The 16,180-nt window shown below is 44.6% G+C and overlaps 1 protein-coding gene across 1 annotated transcript in view; it reads left to right on the plus strand.

The window, feature by feature from the left end:
* The window catches only part of si:ch211-106h4.4 (MAM and LDL-receptor class A domain-containing protein 2), a 31,161-nt gene that overhangs the window by 9,910 nt on the left and 5,071 nt on the right, over positions 1–16,180 (plus strand). Inside the window, exons 17-38 of the mRNA XM_024274406.2 lie at positions 160–314; positions 393–488; positions 712–802; positions 880–999; positions 2,686–2,788; positions 2,866–3,016; positions 3,104–3,323; positions 6,556–6,670; positions 7,074–7,203; positions 7,271–7,349; positions 7,428–7,583; positions 9,224–9,349; positions 9,421–9,633; positions 9,708–9,827; positions 11,103–11,264; positions 11,337–11,428; positions 13,401–13,568; positions 14,418–14,603; positions 14,669–14,777; positions 14,979–15,095; positions 15,162–15,261; positions 15,424–15,583. Coding sequence (XP_024130174.1) covers positions 160–314; positions 393–488; positions 712–802; positions 880–999; positions 2,686–2,788; positions 2,866–3,016; positions 3,104–3,323; positions 6,556–6,670; positions 7,074–7,203; positions 7,271–7,349; positions 7,428–7,583; positions 9,224–9,349; positions 9,421–9,633; positions 9,708–9,827; positions 11,103–11,264; positions 11,337–11,428; positions 13,401–13,568; positions 14,418–14,603; positions 14,669–14,777; positions 14,979–15,095; positions 15,162–15,261; positions 15,424–15,583 — 2,969 coding nt within the window. The remainder of the gene's footprint in view (positions 1–159; positions 315–392; positions 489–711; positions 803–879; positions 1,000–2,685; positions 2,789–2,865; positions 3,017–3,103; positions 3,324–6,555; positions 6,671–7,073; positions 7,204–7,270; positions 7,350–7,427; positions 7,584–9,223; positions 9,350–9,420; positions 9,634–9,707; positions 9,828–11,102; positions 11,265–11,336; positions 11,429–13,400; positions 13,569–14,417; positions 14,604–14,668; positions 14,778–14,978; positions 15,096–15,161; positions 15,262–15,423; positions 15,584–16,180) is intronic.

Genomic DNA, 16,180 nt, shown 5'->3' on the forward strand with positions numbered 1-16,180 from the left:
GGTGGGGGAGGGCTATTTGATTGTTTAAGTTACGTTCTGAACTGTCATTTTGAAATTGTTCAATAAAAAATTGTTCACAAAAAAAGAATTAAGACTTACAAATCCCTTTATCATCATTTATTGTTTTTTTTCCTCATCTTTCTCCTGCTCTTTGCGCAGGATTCTTCCTACTGCTGAACGGGTCGGGTCTGAAGGACGGCGAGAGAGCTGCTGTCTCGGTCCCGGCCGTCTCTCTGGAGTCCCAAAGCTGTGTGGAGTTCTGGTTCTACATGCTCGGGCCGTCAGTGTCCAGCCTGGATCTGCTGCTTCAGACTGTCCGTACCTCTATAAAAACGATGTTCTGGAAACGTTTTTTTAACCAAATCACTACAAATATGTTGTTTTTCTGTTAGAACTCCTCTGAGTTGTTGGTCTGGACTCTTCATGGAACCCAAAACCCAGAATGGACCAGCGCACGAGTAACCATCCACACCAACGACAGTTTCAAGGTCAACTTTGAACTGAATCTTCATCATCAATACCAGGATCGGTTTATTCATTTATTGCTTTTATGGATTCATGTTTTGCTGACTGTGTTAAATCAGTAAATCTGTTTAATCATAATACAAACAAAACGTGTTTCATAAAAGCAGATAAAATCAAAAACACAATAAAACATGTTTTTTTTATAGTTAGTGATTGTCTGTACGGCTGTTCCTCTTCGGTCTACAGATAACGTTAGCCGGACACAGAAACACCCAAAGCTGGGGTTTCATCGCTGTTGATGATGTCACAGTGAGGGGCGGAGCCTGCAGTAATCAGAGTACGTAAACACAGGTGTAAAATGAGGCTCCTGTTACTTTCATTAAATCTCAACATTGTTTTAAATCTCCATTTTAGACGTTTGTGGGTTCGACTCCGACTCCTGTGGCTTTGACAACAGTGTGAGTCAGCGGGGGCTGTGGGGGCGCAGGAAGGGGGGCGAGCATCACGGGGATCACACCTATGGAACCGAACAAGGTGAGGAAACAGTCCCGCAAAGAATGAATCAACAGAGAAAACATGGAGCTGCCCCACAAGAGGTTTGGTTTAACATCTGAAAGCGTGTTGATTAAACAACAACAGCAGTGGAAACATTTTTCCAGTTATGGAAGATAAATATTCTAAACCGGTTTATTTTAGCATTTGAAACGTCTGTTTGTATGTTAATCTTTGATGAGTACATTTGGGAGCAGACACATCAGTCACTCTGTACAAGAACATAAAAAAACCTTCAGTTCTTAGTCGTCCTTCTAAATAAAACTGAATAAATGCTTAGTCATCGTTCACACTACAGTGATTCTCCTGATCCTGTCCATATGTTTTTCAGCATGTAAAACTCAATCACACTTTCAGAGATTTTATTGATCTTGGTATCATAAAGTTCAGCTCGTTCAGGACATTACTGCTTGTATTTTTGGTATTCATAAACTTTATAGTTTTTGAAATACTGAGCAAAATATGCCTCATAGGAAACAAATAAGAAAGTCTTCAAACTTCAATAGTTTAAGTAGATTATCAACAAACATTTAAATCCATCCATGGACTATGTTTTCATCTTTATAGTAATTTTCAAAGATGTGGAGTTTAGCTAATGTTTTAGAAACATGCTAACATCTTTTGCTAATTTGATTTCTATTAGATTTTTTAGGGTAATTTAGAGTTTAGTTTCTATTTTAGCAACAGGCTAACATTTTTTTTACTAATTTAGTTTACTGAGGAATTTTAGACTATTTTGGAGTTCAGCTCATATTTAAGCAACATGCTAAATATTTGTGCAAAATTTTTATGTATTACAGATTTTTAAGCAATTTACTGCAAATTTTTCAGAAATTGAGTTCAACTTAAGCGCTCTCTAATAGTTCTTTATTGACATTAACAGTCTTTTAGGAAATTTAACATTTTATAAATAACTTTTGCTTTTTTTGCAAATCCTTCAGCAGTTAAAGTAAATTGCGTTGCCATTTTCAGCAAAAAAACATTCACTCTGACATTATCGCAGGTATTCTATAGTGATTCCATATTTATTCTTCCGTCATTAATACGTAAAAACTCAACTACACTTCAGCAATTTCTGCAATCTTGGTATTAAAATGCTCAGCGTGTTAAAGACTATCCTGCTTGTAATTTTGGTATTTGTACATTTTATGGATTTTAAGATATTACACAATTGATGCGATTTTTTGGCTAAGATTATAGCAACATGCAAACGTTTTGACATTTACTGAGGTATTTTGGGCTAATTCTGAGTTAAGCTAGTATTTTAGCAACGTGTTAGCTTTTTTAGCTAATTTGACATCTATTGAGGTTTTCTGGGCTAATTCTGGATTCAAAGCTAGTATTTTAGCAATATGCTAGCATTTCTGTCTAATTTAGCGTCTACTGAAGTTTTGAGCAAATTCTGATTTCAAACCTTTATGCATTTTAAAGTTTTTTGCAATTATTTTATTTTTCAATAAATGTTTTAAATTCTCTGCCCTTTCTCCAATTAATGTACCGTTAAGTCCTTTAGCAAATTTGGCATTTTGTCAATATCTTTATCATTTTCAGCAAACCCCTTCAGCGATTACAGTAAATGTCTTCAGCATCTTCAGCAAAAAGTATTGACATTATCGCAGGTAATGCTACTTATCTAGTTCATAAACCTAATTTTTTTTCATTTGTTAGGTTTCTACATGACTGTTTTCAGCTCAAACTCCAGACAGCCTGAGGTGGCAGACCTTCTTTCTCCAGCCTTCTCCTCTTCCTCAGAGATGTGTGTTCGGTTCTGGTGAGTTCTGTTCGTCCAGGTCACTGACGCAGATCCCGCTCCGTCTGGTTCTTCAATGCTGCTTTAATGTTTCACAGGTACTGGTTACCTGCAGACTCCTCTAACAGCCTTTCAGTTCACGTGCAGCGAGACGGTGAGCCGGGCGACGCCCTTTGGCGGCGGCCGGGGTCGCCCTCTACAGGCTGGGAGGTGGCAGAGGTCACGGTGTCTTCTCCTGCAAGATTTTATGTAAGGCTTTTGTTAAAAAAAACTTATTTATAATTTATTCAGTTCAAACATCCCCCACAGACTTTTATGTGAAACATTCTCCTCCAGGTGGTGTTCAGAGCCGTCCACGTACCCGGCACCAGCGACTCTGTGAAAATAGACGACGTCTCCTTTAAGAGTGGAGCCTGTAGTCCTGCAGGCAGCTGTGACTTTGAGTCCGGACAGTGTACCTGGGTCAACATCCACAAAGACGGCGGACATCAGTGGGTCGTGGCAAACGGAGGATCACATGGTCCACCAACGGATCATACCACGGATACCCCAGAGGGTACGGAGGTTCTGCGAGTCTCAGATCTTCAGACTGATTAATGGTGTCCTTCAAAACAGGCTGCTCTCAGACAGGTCAGGCAAGCTAACATTAAAGCTTAATCTTTAATCTTTAGTCTCTAACGTCATCTGTTCATCTATTTATCATTTTTTCAAAAAGAAAGGGTTCCTCTGGAACACCAAGTCTTTAAATGAAAATATCTGCCTCCTCCTGCGACTAGTTTCGCTTTTCTTAAAGAAAAGTTCATTTTTTTTATATAGAGTAAAGTAGATTTTTCTACTGTGGATCCTCTTGAATCCTAACTTGATCTCTGAGGGTCCAGTCCTCGTCAAAGCGAAGTCCAGAAGTTCTTCTAGGTTCCTGAAGTTCATCCATCCATTTTCCTGACCGCTTCTTCCCTTTCGGGGTCGCGGGGGTGCCGGAGCCTATCCCAGGTACTGATGGGCGAAGGCGGGGTACACCCTGGACAGGTCGCCAGTCTGTCGCACCTAGGGGCAATTTAGAGTCCCCAATTAACCTATGAAGCATGTTTTTGGACGGTGGGAGGAAGCCGGAGTCCCCGGTGAAAACCCACGCATGCACGGGGAGAACATGCAAACTCCACACAGAAAGGTCCCAGCCGGGAGTCGAACCGGGGCCTTCTCGCTGTGAGGCAAGAGCGCTAACCACTGCGCCATCGTGCAGCCCGGTTCCTGAAGTTGTTCCAGGTTTTTTTCTGAGCTCATGAACACACCAAAGAGATTCAGTGAAAATCAGCTTCCTGCTTTTTGACCAATCAGACTCTTTATCTGAACTCTTGGTTTGCCAACAACAGAGATGGGCAAACTTTCTGACTCGAGGGCCAAAAGGGAGTCTAAAATCTGACAGGAGGGCCGGACCAGGAGGAGATCCGTGGCGTGTTTTGGTAATGCACCTCGAAAAATAGGGAAAAACAAGAAATCTGGACAAAAACGCACTTTAATCCTGATTGAAAACTACTTTTAAACAGAACATTTCAGAGTTTTTATTTCAGAGCTGTGGTTTTTGTTCTCATTTTAGTGTCATTTTCACCAATGGGTTGAAGTCCTTCAGGGAAATGCCGCATTCGTGTGGTGTTGGAATAATCCGTAAAACGGCATTCCAACTTTGAAATCCCACATAAAGATCAGAAAAACAACAAATCTTCAAAGATGAATGCAGAATAATGCTTCGTTTCTACGGAGCGGTCTGGATCAGACCAGTCCTCTCTCGGCCGGTTCAGAATGATCCGGTTCAGTTCCAGTGATCGTTGGACCATCAAAGCGGCTGCAGAGTGTAGATGATGACGTAGAAGAGAAGATGACTCAAAAACGGAGGGAAAATGAAAAAGATAACCGCGGAAGATCATTATAATCCGGATCAGGTGTTGATGAAGCTGGCCTCTCCGCTGCTGAACAGTCTATTGTTCTGAACTTAAGAGAAAAAGAACTCTTCATGTTGATCAATATTCCAATGTTCTTCATTGCACGATCGGAAGAGTTTTTGGTGAGTATGGATCAGTAACGGACATTCTTCGTGGTCGGGTGAGACAGAAATGGGGATGTGTGTGTGTCTCCGTATTCGTGGATTCGCCGTGTCTCCGGTCCCCAAACCCCCCAATTATACTGTATGTAAAGAATTTCTTATTCTTTGAAAGAAGATTGGGGGGCGATCAATCCAGCCAAAAAGAAGAGACAACTTTCTGTTTGGATCTAGAGTCAGGAGAAGCGCTGGTTGGATACTTCCTGTTGTCGTAAAAACCTTTCCACCAATCATTGGGTTACTTCGTGTGACGACAGAAGCTCCGCCCTCACGGGTCCATTCCATTTTTCTATGGACCTATGACAAATGGGGGATCAGAAATGGTACCAGTTGGTCCTGCTTAACCGGTCCATTTTGTGATGGAATTGCTCAAAAATCCAGTCTGGCTCGGTCCAGTTCGGTCTGGACCGCTCAGTGGAACTGAGACATAACTGTCTGCCTGAGCAAAGGCAGATTTATTTGTAGTGTCCCATCTGTGGGGAGACACCTGAGTAAAATAATAAAAGATTAATACGGGAAATCAAAATCGTGTCCAGTCTGGATAACACACTCTTGATGGCGTGGTTAAAGACCCTCCGCGTTAAAAATTGACATTTTGCGTGTCTCCAACTGGCTGTTCCCATTAAATCAAGGCTCCCCAACCGCTCCTGGATCCTAACGCTAACCTAAACCCAATACCAAACGTGGATCAGTACCAGACATGGATTGGTACTGGTTCCATACGCTGTTCCATACATGGGCCAGGCTAGGGTTAGGGCACTGGAACTGGCTGAATCATGAGGTTCGGTCCGTGTCCGATAAAATGCCCAGACTCTTGGTTTTATTGGAACAGCCAGTACATCAAAAAATGAGGAGTTGGGGATACCCAAAACGTCCGTTTTTAACGCGGTGGTCCTTATGTAACGAGTCGTAATGAGAATGTGGAGGTTTTAGGGGCCAGAACAAACAGTTAACACGTAACATGTGGCCCCAGCCATCGTTTTTACACCCCAGTCTAGAAACTGTCTCTGACCCCCCCCCCTCAAAGAAAAGATCTTAAACTCCAACTCATCAGCATGAGAGTTTCTTTATAACTTTGTCTCATTCTTGGTTGACATCAAAACATAAAAAGATGGAAGTTATTCTAACATCAGGAGGTCATCTGCTAAAAAATGACTCAAAAATAACTTTTTTTCTTTGCTGTTTGTGTGTTTGTGGAGCACGGCAGCATTTATTTATTATCCCTGGAAACTCAATCAAAAATAGAATTTCTGTCAAATGTAATTTTTCTCCCCTTAAAGACGCTCCCTGATAGTGAAAATTGTGTTTTTGTGGTATTTGTCTGATGATGGAGGACATTTGTAAAGAAAATTAAGCTTAAAATTAGATTTCTGAGTAATTCTTGGTACAAATTGTTGTGAATTAGAAGCAGACAAAAAATGAAATTAGAAAATTTCATGATGTAGAAAATATATGAGCTCTCAGCAACTGGAAAGGGAAGTGGGGCAGGAAGAGCCACGCCCACAACTCGGAGGTAAATGTCTGTGAACTCTTGCTGCAGAAACTAAAAAAACAACACAGGTTTTTAGATTTTGGCTAAAAAATATTTGAAGAAACACATCTTTATCTATCAAAAATGTTTGAGAAAGTACTGACCAAAAATAATCGAGGACTTATTTGTTCTTAATTGTGAATGTTTTCCTTTTACTTGCAGGTCAGTTTTTACTGAGTTTGTCTCGGCAGCACGGCTCTGTGGCTCAAGTCGTTTCTGAATGGGTTCAAGAGAAAGAGACTTCCTGTTTCACCTTGTGGTACCACATGGAAACCAGGTCAGCACAAAAGCAGCAGAAAACTGCAGAGTCATCGCTTTTCTGCTGCGGCTTACATGATGCCACAGTTCAGAAGAAGGATGCGCTTCATCCTGTTGTTCCGTTTCCTCACGGACTTCCTCCAGAAGTGTGAGCAAATGTCATCCCGCCGTGAATCACCTGCTTCCCCTTGTGCAGACTGAGGAGCTCGGAAGCAGATATTCCTGCTGGTTTTTGAACGCTGACCTACATGTAACCTCTTAGCAATAACCTCAAATATCCACTGCTTTTGGTAAAATTCAGAAAAGTGACACAATAAATTCATTTTTACTGTTTGAAATGTTGAACTTCCTGGCTGGGATTGATGTGTGAGTTCTTGCTGAATGTTTCTGGTCTCTGAATCGGTTTTCCTGTCGTCTGTCAGCGACTCGGGGACTCTGCGGGTCTTCACGCGTTCAGGCCCGTCGGATCAGACTCTGGTCTTCCACAGTAACAGCAGCGGGAGCCGCTGGAGCCGATTCTCTCAGACTCTCAACTCGACCAACCTGTTCCAGGTATGAAAACCTAACAGAGGAGAGATGGAAGTGGAGGGAAGGTCGGTAATTCATATTTATGTTCCAGCTTCTGGTGGAGGCAGAGTCAAAGAGCAGCGGCTTCATTGCAGTGGATGACATCAGTCTGACGCCGGGCGTCTGCAAACGTACTGAAGCCTTTTTATCATCAGCCGCTCATGAATCGGGCCTCCTGAAATGACAGAAATGTTTTCTGTTCCGTCCAGAAAACGAAACGACTTCAGGGTTTGAAGGCTGCTCGTTTGAGAACGGGACGTGTGGATGGGAGGACGTCAGCAGCGGCCAGTTCAAGTGGGAGAGAGGAAGGAATGCTACTGGGAGCGCTGGGCCTCCTGTGGACAACACGCTGGGCACCGAGGAGGGTGAGATGCTGAACCAAATGGAGCATCATGAAGATCAGGCTTTACTCTGACCTAAAGTCTGCAGACCTGAAGCTCTGCATGAGAGAGCGGTTTAGAAAGAGAATCTTCTGATGGTTGAGATGTTTGTCTCTGTGGGTTTAGATGCTCGTCTGTGTGGATCTTTGTCCTCGTCTCTCTGCTGCAGATTTGCTGCTAAAGTTCATCACTGAATGAATTGAATTTTAGCAGCGTCTACAAATGCATTAGTGGTTTCAAACCACTGACTGTATATGAGAACTGGATCGAGTGGCTCCGCCCCCATGGCGTTCCAAGAAACCAAAATCCCATAGACTCCTACAGAGAAATAATCATTTGTTCAGTCATTCTATTGGTCAGAACAAACATTCTTACTCTGATACTTTTTTTAACATCTTCTTGATAATCCTCTTTTTTAATATTTTTTTATTTAATTCAAATTAAAAACCGACCAATTGGACGCCTCAGTAAAACTGGGCGGTCTCATGTCGAACATTCACATGGTTTAATTGACAGATTCTCTGTCAAGTGGAAGGGGTGTGGCCTTTAAACAGGCTAACCCCTGATTGGTGAGAGTCATGGCGACTTATGCTGCACTGACAGCGCATCAAGTTCGCGGAGCGACCGCCAGAGTTGTTCTGGAATTCATCCGTTGCCACATCATGAAAACACGGATGATGTTGAGCGAGTATCTTGGGTTTATATGAGTTGGAGAGATCTACAGCGGCGCCGGCAAACACATCACCGTGTCTGGTTTCACCAGATCTTTCAGAGTCTCTCCTGGTGCGGTGTACTTCACTCCTGACGCACGTTTTAAACATTACTTCCATCTGTCTGTGGCTCAGATTGAGCATTAACCCGAGAGGGGAAAATGAAAATGAAACTGTCTAAATAAAAAAATGAAAAACATCATAATCGATGGAACTCGTGCCGACTCGTCTAGCAGGCAGCTAACCAGCTCAGTGGCCTTGTAGTCGAGTGTCCGCCCTGAGACTGGAAGTTGATGAGTTCAAATCCTGGCCGAGTCAGATCACAGACTCTACAAATGGGATCCAGTGCCTCCATGCTTGACGCTCGGCTCCATTCTCCGGGGACCGCCAGCCTGGGCAGTCGACCTCACTAGTCCTGCTCGATCCTGACTAACGGAGCTCACTAAGTTGTCCACGGGGCGGCTGGCTAGCATAGCCGTCGATCCAACTCCATAGGCTCCGTGACAGACTGGCGATCTGTCCAGGATGTTTCCACTGCACCCTTTGACCACATCGCGCCTCAATACCTCAGACTGCGTTCTTTACCTTGACTGAACACTAAAACTTCCCACGCCTGCTGCGACCATAAGACTAAACTGGACCAATCACTGCTCACGGTGGCTCTGGCTCCAAGTTGGCGGCGTCCGTATCACAAAAAAAATGGCGACTGAATAAACTGAATTTCATTGGAGCCGAAAGTGAACCATTTTTTATGAATGACATCACACTCACTCGGTCCAGTTCTCAGATACAGTCACTGTTCCCAACGCTGACCTCCTGTCCGCGGCAGAGTGACCCAGTCCTGTGGAGCGCCGCCGCCTCTCGGCGTGCAGATCTCTGACTGTGTCTGAGCGCGCTCTGAACTGACTCCTGCAGGATGGTACATGGCGGTGGAGCCTCATCGTGGAGAACACGTGAGCGCCGCCCTTCTGCAGAGTCCCCTCAGCCGAGAGGCCAGCTCCACCTGCACGCTGCATTTCTACCACAACACGTATGGAGAGGGTAGGTGTGGCGGAGCATCAGCCCCGCTGCTGCTCGCTCTGACTCCTGACTGAACATTTATGACGTCACAGATGTGGAGCTCAGGGTTCTGCTGAAGGACGTCTCCCAGACCACCACGCTGTGGTGGCTGTCCGGTAACCATGGAGACGTGTGGCAGCACGGAGAGGTCCTGGTGGGCCGCGTCCCCGCCGACTTCACCGTCCTGTTTGAGGCTTCCAGAAACGTGAACGAGCGCGGCCACGTTTCCATCGACGACGTCTCCTTTAGCGGCTGCTCTCTGCCAGGTACGCTCGCGGTTCCTCCAGACCGTTCTGAGGGAGGCGTTCATAACCAGAGCGCCGTTTGGCTCCTCCCACAGACGCTCAACCTCAGTGTCCCGACGGCGAGTTCACCTGCAGCAACAGCGCCTGTGTGGACCCCCAGCAGGTCTGTGACTTCAGCGACGACTGCGGGGACGGGTCCGACGAGAACCGCTGTGGTGAGCTTCACTGATGATGCACATGACGCCGGGAGTACGAGGGAAAATAAACTCACCGAAATTTGTTTGTGCGTAGTTCTTGATTTGTGTGCAATTTTTGATTTATGCAAATTTTTTGATTTATTTGTGGTTCTTGATTTGTGCGTAGTTCTAAATTTGTGCGTAATTTTGGATTTGTGCAACATTTTTGATTTGTGTGTAGTGCATGATTTGTGAGTATTTTTTTATTTTTGTGTGGTCCTTAATTTGTGCATAATTTTTGATTTGTACGAAAGTTCTGATTTGTACGTAACTTTGGATATGTGTTTGTGTAATTCTTGATTTGTAACTCGTACAATATATTTTGTGCTCAAGTACAAAAATGATAAAATTTTAAAAAATGCAATTAACACATCCACAAATTAAACAAACTCTGATGACCCAGCATTATTGAAGCATTTAGACGCATCACTTAAGGCTGGCTTATACTTCAGAGCAGAATCGCTTCAGTGGCATCAGAATGCTGCACCTGCTGGTGACGTCATCCATGACTGAAATGTCACGCCCGGAGTGCAATCTCATGCAAATCACGTCATTTAACTTGAATGTATTTTAGCAAGTAGAGTAAGCGACGACGCAGAAAAGTCTGTCCAGAAAAATATCTTTTAACGCTGAAAATAATGAAGACTTACTGAAGAAGTTAGGAAATACAGACGTTCACACACAGAGAGAGAGACAGAGAGAGGACAACTAGATTAAAGTAGAACAAGTTGCTGTTTAGCAGACGAACTCATCACTTCCTCCTCTGCCTTTCATGTACCTGTGCGCTCGCAGGTTCATGAAAGTGTCTTAGCGGGATGATGATCATGTTAAAAATAAACGATCCTGTTGCTTGAAAAGTATTAACTCCAGTAAGAAGTACATTGTAGCCAACATTAGTATGAATGAGAACGCCAGATTGTTGATTCGAGGCGAGTGAATCACTTAGGAGTATAAACCAGCCTTAACAGATGAATCTGGGAGACGTGAAACGTCTACCATCAGATTTGGCCGTAAATGTGGTTTTGTGGGCGCGGAATTTAGTTTCAAGCTGTTGTTATTTTAATTTTTGCATCTGTAAATTGTATTTTTTTTAATTTCCTCATTTTTGTACTTATCCACAAAAAATATTAATCACAAATCGCAGCCAGTTTATTTTCTCTCCATGTGGGGGTGCAGCCCCCACATCAACCTGCTGAGATGTTTATGCTTGAAGAAGAACCGGCCTCCATTTTTCTGTCTCTGCCGGTCGTGTAGAGGAGCTCGGCGTGGTTGAGCGCTGCGACTTTGAAGAAGGTTTGTGTTTCTGGGAGAACAGTGACCTGGACGCCGCTGCAGCTGACTGGACACTTTATAGCGGCGAGGAAGCGTGGCCCGACCGCGGACCCCCCAGGGACCACACCCGGAACTCCGCTGCAGGTGTGGACCCCCGAGCCGCTCGGCAGAGTTAGTTTGACTCCTGTCCTCTGAGACGCTCTGATGTTCCCTCAGGTCATTATGTTGCCCCGCCCACCCATCTGACCCTGAAGGGCCAGGCCGCCGAGATCCTCTCCAGAACGCTGCTGCCCAGCTTCAACTGCACCGTGAGTCCGGGAGCGCCGGCGGTTTCCACCGGCTCTTTCCAAAATGAGGAAGAGAAGTCGAGCAAATCGAACCACAACCCGAAAAAACAGAAGTCAGGTTACGAAACGTAGAGAAAATACTTTGAGTAATCTAATATTTCCAGCATGGTTTACAGGAGGAAACATTTCTGTGTTTGGATGCAAAAATCCTCTAATGTGCAAAAACATGTCAAACCGACAGAACTCCATCAGGAAAAGAGCAGATTTGGGTTCTGACCAGGAGTCGGTCAATATCTGAGTTTTGATCATAAAGTCATGGACAGAACTTGTTCTGAAGACAGAAATCATCTAATCAGAACTAGAAAACGATCAACCTTCTCAGCGTGTGACAAACCTGGATGTTATTTTTGACTCGGAATAATTTGATTCCACAAATTTAAAAACAAAAACAGGATTTCATTGTCTTAAAACGCTTTAGAGACTCCGCCCATTTCTCTGTCTGGCTTGTATTTCTAGCAGGTTAGACCGTTCTAATGACTTTATCGTTCTTCCTATAGACAGATATCAAACCTTCAGCTCCCACAGAATTCAGCTGGACACGTCCTGATGAGGGCGAGGGGGCGGGAACACGTTTCGCCTATTTTAAAATCACTGCATTGACTCCCCGTGTGGTTCACGATTGATTTCTATTGGTTAATAAATGTTTTTGTGGTCTTAAAAGTCACATCTACCTGCCATGGTTTTACTGATGTAAAGCTTTAGTCACATGCAGATGCACAGGGGGGTGACCTGTTCAGGGGGGGTGACCTGTTCAGGTGCTGCAGGTTTTTGGGGTGTCCGGGTTCTTTGGGGGGTCGTAGAGGAGCAGCTGCATCTTTATGGGAGCTCAGGTGTTTCCACAGAGCTGAGCGTTTCCTGGAGGTTGATACGGCCACATCATCATTGGGCGTCAGGACAATGGAACGTACCATTCTACTTCACCCTTACTGACCCGGATCTGTTGTAGAAGTGCTCACTACGACCTGTTGCCTGCATCGTTATCATAGTTCTATTATTTTTAGAATATTAGAATAGTTCTATAAAAACATTAGTAATCACGTCTCTATGTCTGGTTTATGAGATTCTGATTTTTAAGCTGAGCTTAATTTTACATGGGGGCGGGACTTTCAGTTTTCAATTTTTCAGTATTTTTTTTTCAGATTTTCAAAATTTATTTAAAGTTTTCAGGGTTTTTTTTTTCAAATGTGTATATTTTTGTTTCAGTTACCATGTCTGACCTGATCATTTGACCCCGTACTATTCTGCATTAACCTGAGAGAGGGAGGAGTCATTTTTGTCGAGATGAAAATAAGAAAAATGTCACAAAGTTCAGGCAGCCCGAGCAGGCAGCCCCCGCACTCCGCAGCGGCTGTCTGTCTGCCGCCGTATCTAGCGAGCGAGCTCCGCTGGACTAAAGGAGGCGGGATGACGGCAGCCAGAGAAACGCCGCTGTAGCTTAGAGATCTGTCCGTGGTGTATCTCTCCTTCATAACTCTGTGGCCTCAGCAGGTTGAAGAATTAGATGGAAGTTCTGGACAAATCTGATGTAATCACTGAAAAGGTCACGTGCCCAAAGCTGAGTTCCTGATTGGCAGAAGCGACGCGGCAACCTGTCAAACTTCAAATATTTAAATTTTGGCTGCGCCCCCTAATTCGCGCCTCATCACTCAAATCGAGACCTTCGCCCTGTCACTCACAGCACGCCGCTGGACATTAGATCTCCTCAATTCATGTCTGTGTCATCGATTAACATTTAAACCGGCCGCCTCCGCTGCTTGAAACACGTTTTCCTCCCTACCCCTCCATATGTAGGGGCATTTGGAGCTTTAGTGGCGTCTGAAATGCTTCACGTTGGATTATTTTTTTTATTTTTCTTTTTTTACATTTGATGGAATCTGCTCTGTGTTGACCTTTGCCCTGGACACAGACTAACGTCCATCTCATCCTCCAACAGCTGAGGTTCTTCTTCTTCTGCGTGGACGCCACTGCCGGCAGACTGACGGTCCAGTCCAGGACTCACGGGTCCGGCGGCGGTGACGGCGAGCTGTGGCTCATGGAAACGCCCCCCAGCTACAGCTGGCAGAGAGCGCAGCTCACGTTCTCGTCTGCAGTCAGCAGCAAGGTTTGACTCTGCAGCTGATTCAACGATCAGAGGAAGAGTCCGGTCTGCACCAGGGCTGTCACGATTACTCGACTGATCGACGACTAATCGACTATTAATATAGTCGTCGACTAATTTAATAGTCGATTAGTGGTTACTTTATTTATATTATATGGAGTCAGAGTGTAGTAAAGTTGAAAGTTATAATGGTACCCTTTAAGCTTTTTGGACTATCTTGGCATTTATTACGTTTTTTTAGGCTATTTTTGAGTTTAGCTAATATTTCAGCTACATGCTAGCTTTTTCAGCTAATTTAGTATATTTTTTCTTTTTTTGTGTCAATATTGAAATTTAGCTAATATTTCATTTACATCCTAGTTGTTTTGGCTAATTTATTTATTTTTTCCTGTTTTTTGTGGCAATTTTAGAGTCTAGCTAATATTTCAGCTACACGCTTGCTATTTTGGCTAATTTAGGGTTGTTTTACGTTTTTTTGGGGGGGGGTGGGGTGCATTTTGGAGTTTAGCTAATATTTCAGCCATATGCTAGCTGTTTCTAGGCTAATTTGCCATTTAGCTAATATTTTAGCTGGTTATCAGCTTCAGTGTTTTTAGCCATCAGTTTCAGCATCTTCAGCGGCCAAATTCAGCTTCCAGCATCACACTAGCATTATCACAGGTAATGCTATATATCTAGTTTTTAGTTAATTAAAAGCTAATGACGTGTTTTTTACATCCACTTCGTCCATGACGTGATTAGTGGACTAATCCTAAAAACGAATCAGTGTTTAGTCGACTATTAAAATAATTGTTTGTGGCAGCACTAGTCTGCACAGACTCAGACGGTCGTTCTGGGATGTTTCCTCCTCAGGTCGTCTTCAGGTATGAACTCACGGAGGATTCCAGAGGGCTGGTCGCTCTCGATGACATCTCCTTCTCCAAAGAATGCACATTTGACCCCGACAACAACCAGCTACCTGGAGCTCCATCCACCCCACCTGCCCCATCTGACACCCCTTCAGCCACACCCTCAACCCCCCCCGTGGACCCCTGCCAGGTACAGTCAGAGACAGACTCCTGTCAGTGCTCATGGAGATTCTGAGTTCCTCTTTGCTGTTTCAGGACGGGGAATTCTTCTGCCGTCTGTCAGACGGGAACGTTTGCATCTCAGAATCTTTGAAATGTGATTATCAGCCGGACTGCCCCCGAGGAGAGGACGAGGCCGGCTGTGGTGAGGTCAAACTCTGGAAGGGAAACCGGACGGCTCTAATGTCCGTGCATGAAGCCTGTTTTCAGGAAGCGGCCGCTGCCTCACCGCTCTGTGCTGAAACTGCAGACGCTTCCTGGAGCAGCAGAGGCTCCTCACCCCCCCAGCCCCGCTGCAGCCCCATTCCCCCTAATCCTCCTCCTCCATCGTTTACTTTCATTTCAGGTCCGTGCACGTTTGAGAGCGATCAGTGCCGGTGGACGGACAGTGGCGAGGGCGCGTGGCGGAGGCTGAAGGCCGACAACAGCACCGAGCCTCCAGCCGATCACACCACAGGAGAAGGCAAGCCAAGCTTCTGCATGTGCTGCACGTGAAGCATGGAGGCCAATCGCTGTCCCTCCTCCTCAGGATACTTCATGACAGCAGAGGTCGGCCAGGGATTCGACGGGACCGAGGCCAGACTCCAGAGTCCCCCGCTCCCCCCGTCGTCCCCCTTCTGCCAGATTCAGTGGGTTCTCATGGCTGCTGGAGTTCATGACAGTCTGCAGAGTTGTGGTTTAGAGCAAAGTAGTGCATGAGTTGCTTAACACTCCTGTCCGCCCGTCTTTCTGCCACGCAACCTTCTTCCTAATCTGGCGTTCTCTTCTCCTTCCTGGTTTCCTGGACGCAGGTTTCACTTCCACATCAGCGGAGAGAGTGCTGGGTCACTCAGAGTGCTTATGCAGCAAGCTGCCGGCGGTGAAGCAATCCTGTGGTCACGCAGTCACAACACCGTCTCCCTCTGGACCCCCGAGCTGTTGGCCTTAGGCCGGCAGGAGCAGCCGTACCAGGTCAGCGGAACCGGGTCTGGATCCGGTTTACTCCTTCTGTGTGCTGCAGACTTCCAGCTGTCTTCTGTTTAAACATGAAAGCAGTTTTTATATGAGACAGAGTCCAGAGACATCAAATGTTAGATAACAAACTATGTTTTAAAGTCCCACAAAGATCAACTTTTGATCTATTTTCAAAGCATTAAGAGGGGTTTTATTAAATATGATGATGCCGTTCTAGGATAGAGTTTCTGCAGTCAAGTCTTCATCAGAGTCTGATAAATGTCGAGTTTCACCAGATATTACTCACAATCTGAGTTCAGAACAACTGATGAGAAAACTCTGATGAACCAGCATTCAAGTAGTATTTAAACGCATCACTTACAGTCTTTGAGACGTGAAAAGAGCCTGTGTTTGTGTGTGCGTAAAAGGTCATTTGTGCTTAATTTTTAAAGATTTGCGTGTGTATTTAGTTTCAAGTGTAATTTTAATTAGTGCATAAATTAGGGTGATACTTATTACTCTCCATATTTTTCTTCTGCTCCTGATCCACAACAATTTGCATAAAGAAAAACTCAGAAAAAAAGTTTTTAATTTTCTTCCTATTTTCCTCCATCA

This window comes from Oryzias melastigma, linkage group LG17, assembly GCF_002922805.2.
Source record: "Oryzias melastigma strain HK-1 linkage group LG17, ASM292280v2, whole genome shotgun sequence".
NCBI classification, from domain to species: domain Eukaryota; kingdom Metazoa; phylum Chordata; class Actinopteri; order Beloniformes; family Adrianichthyidae; genus Oryzias; species Oryzias melastigma.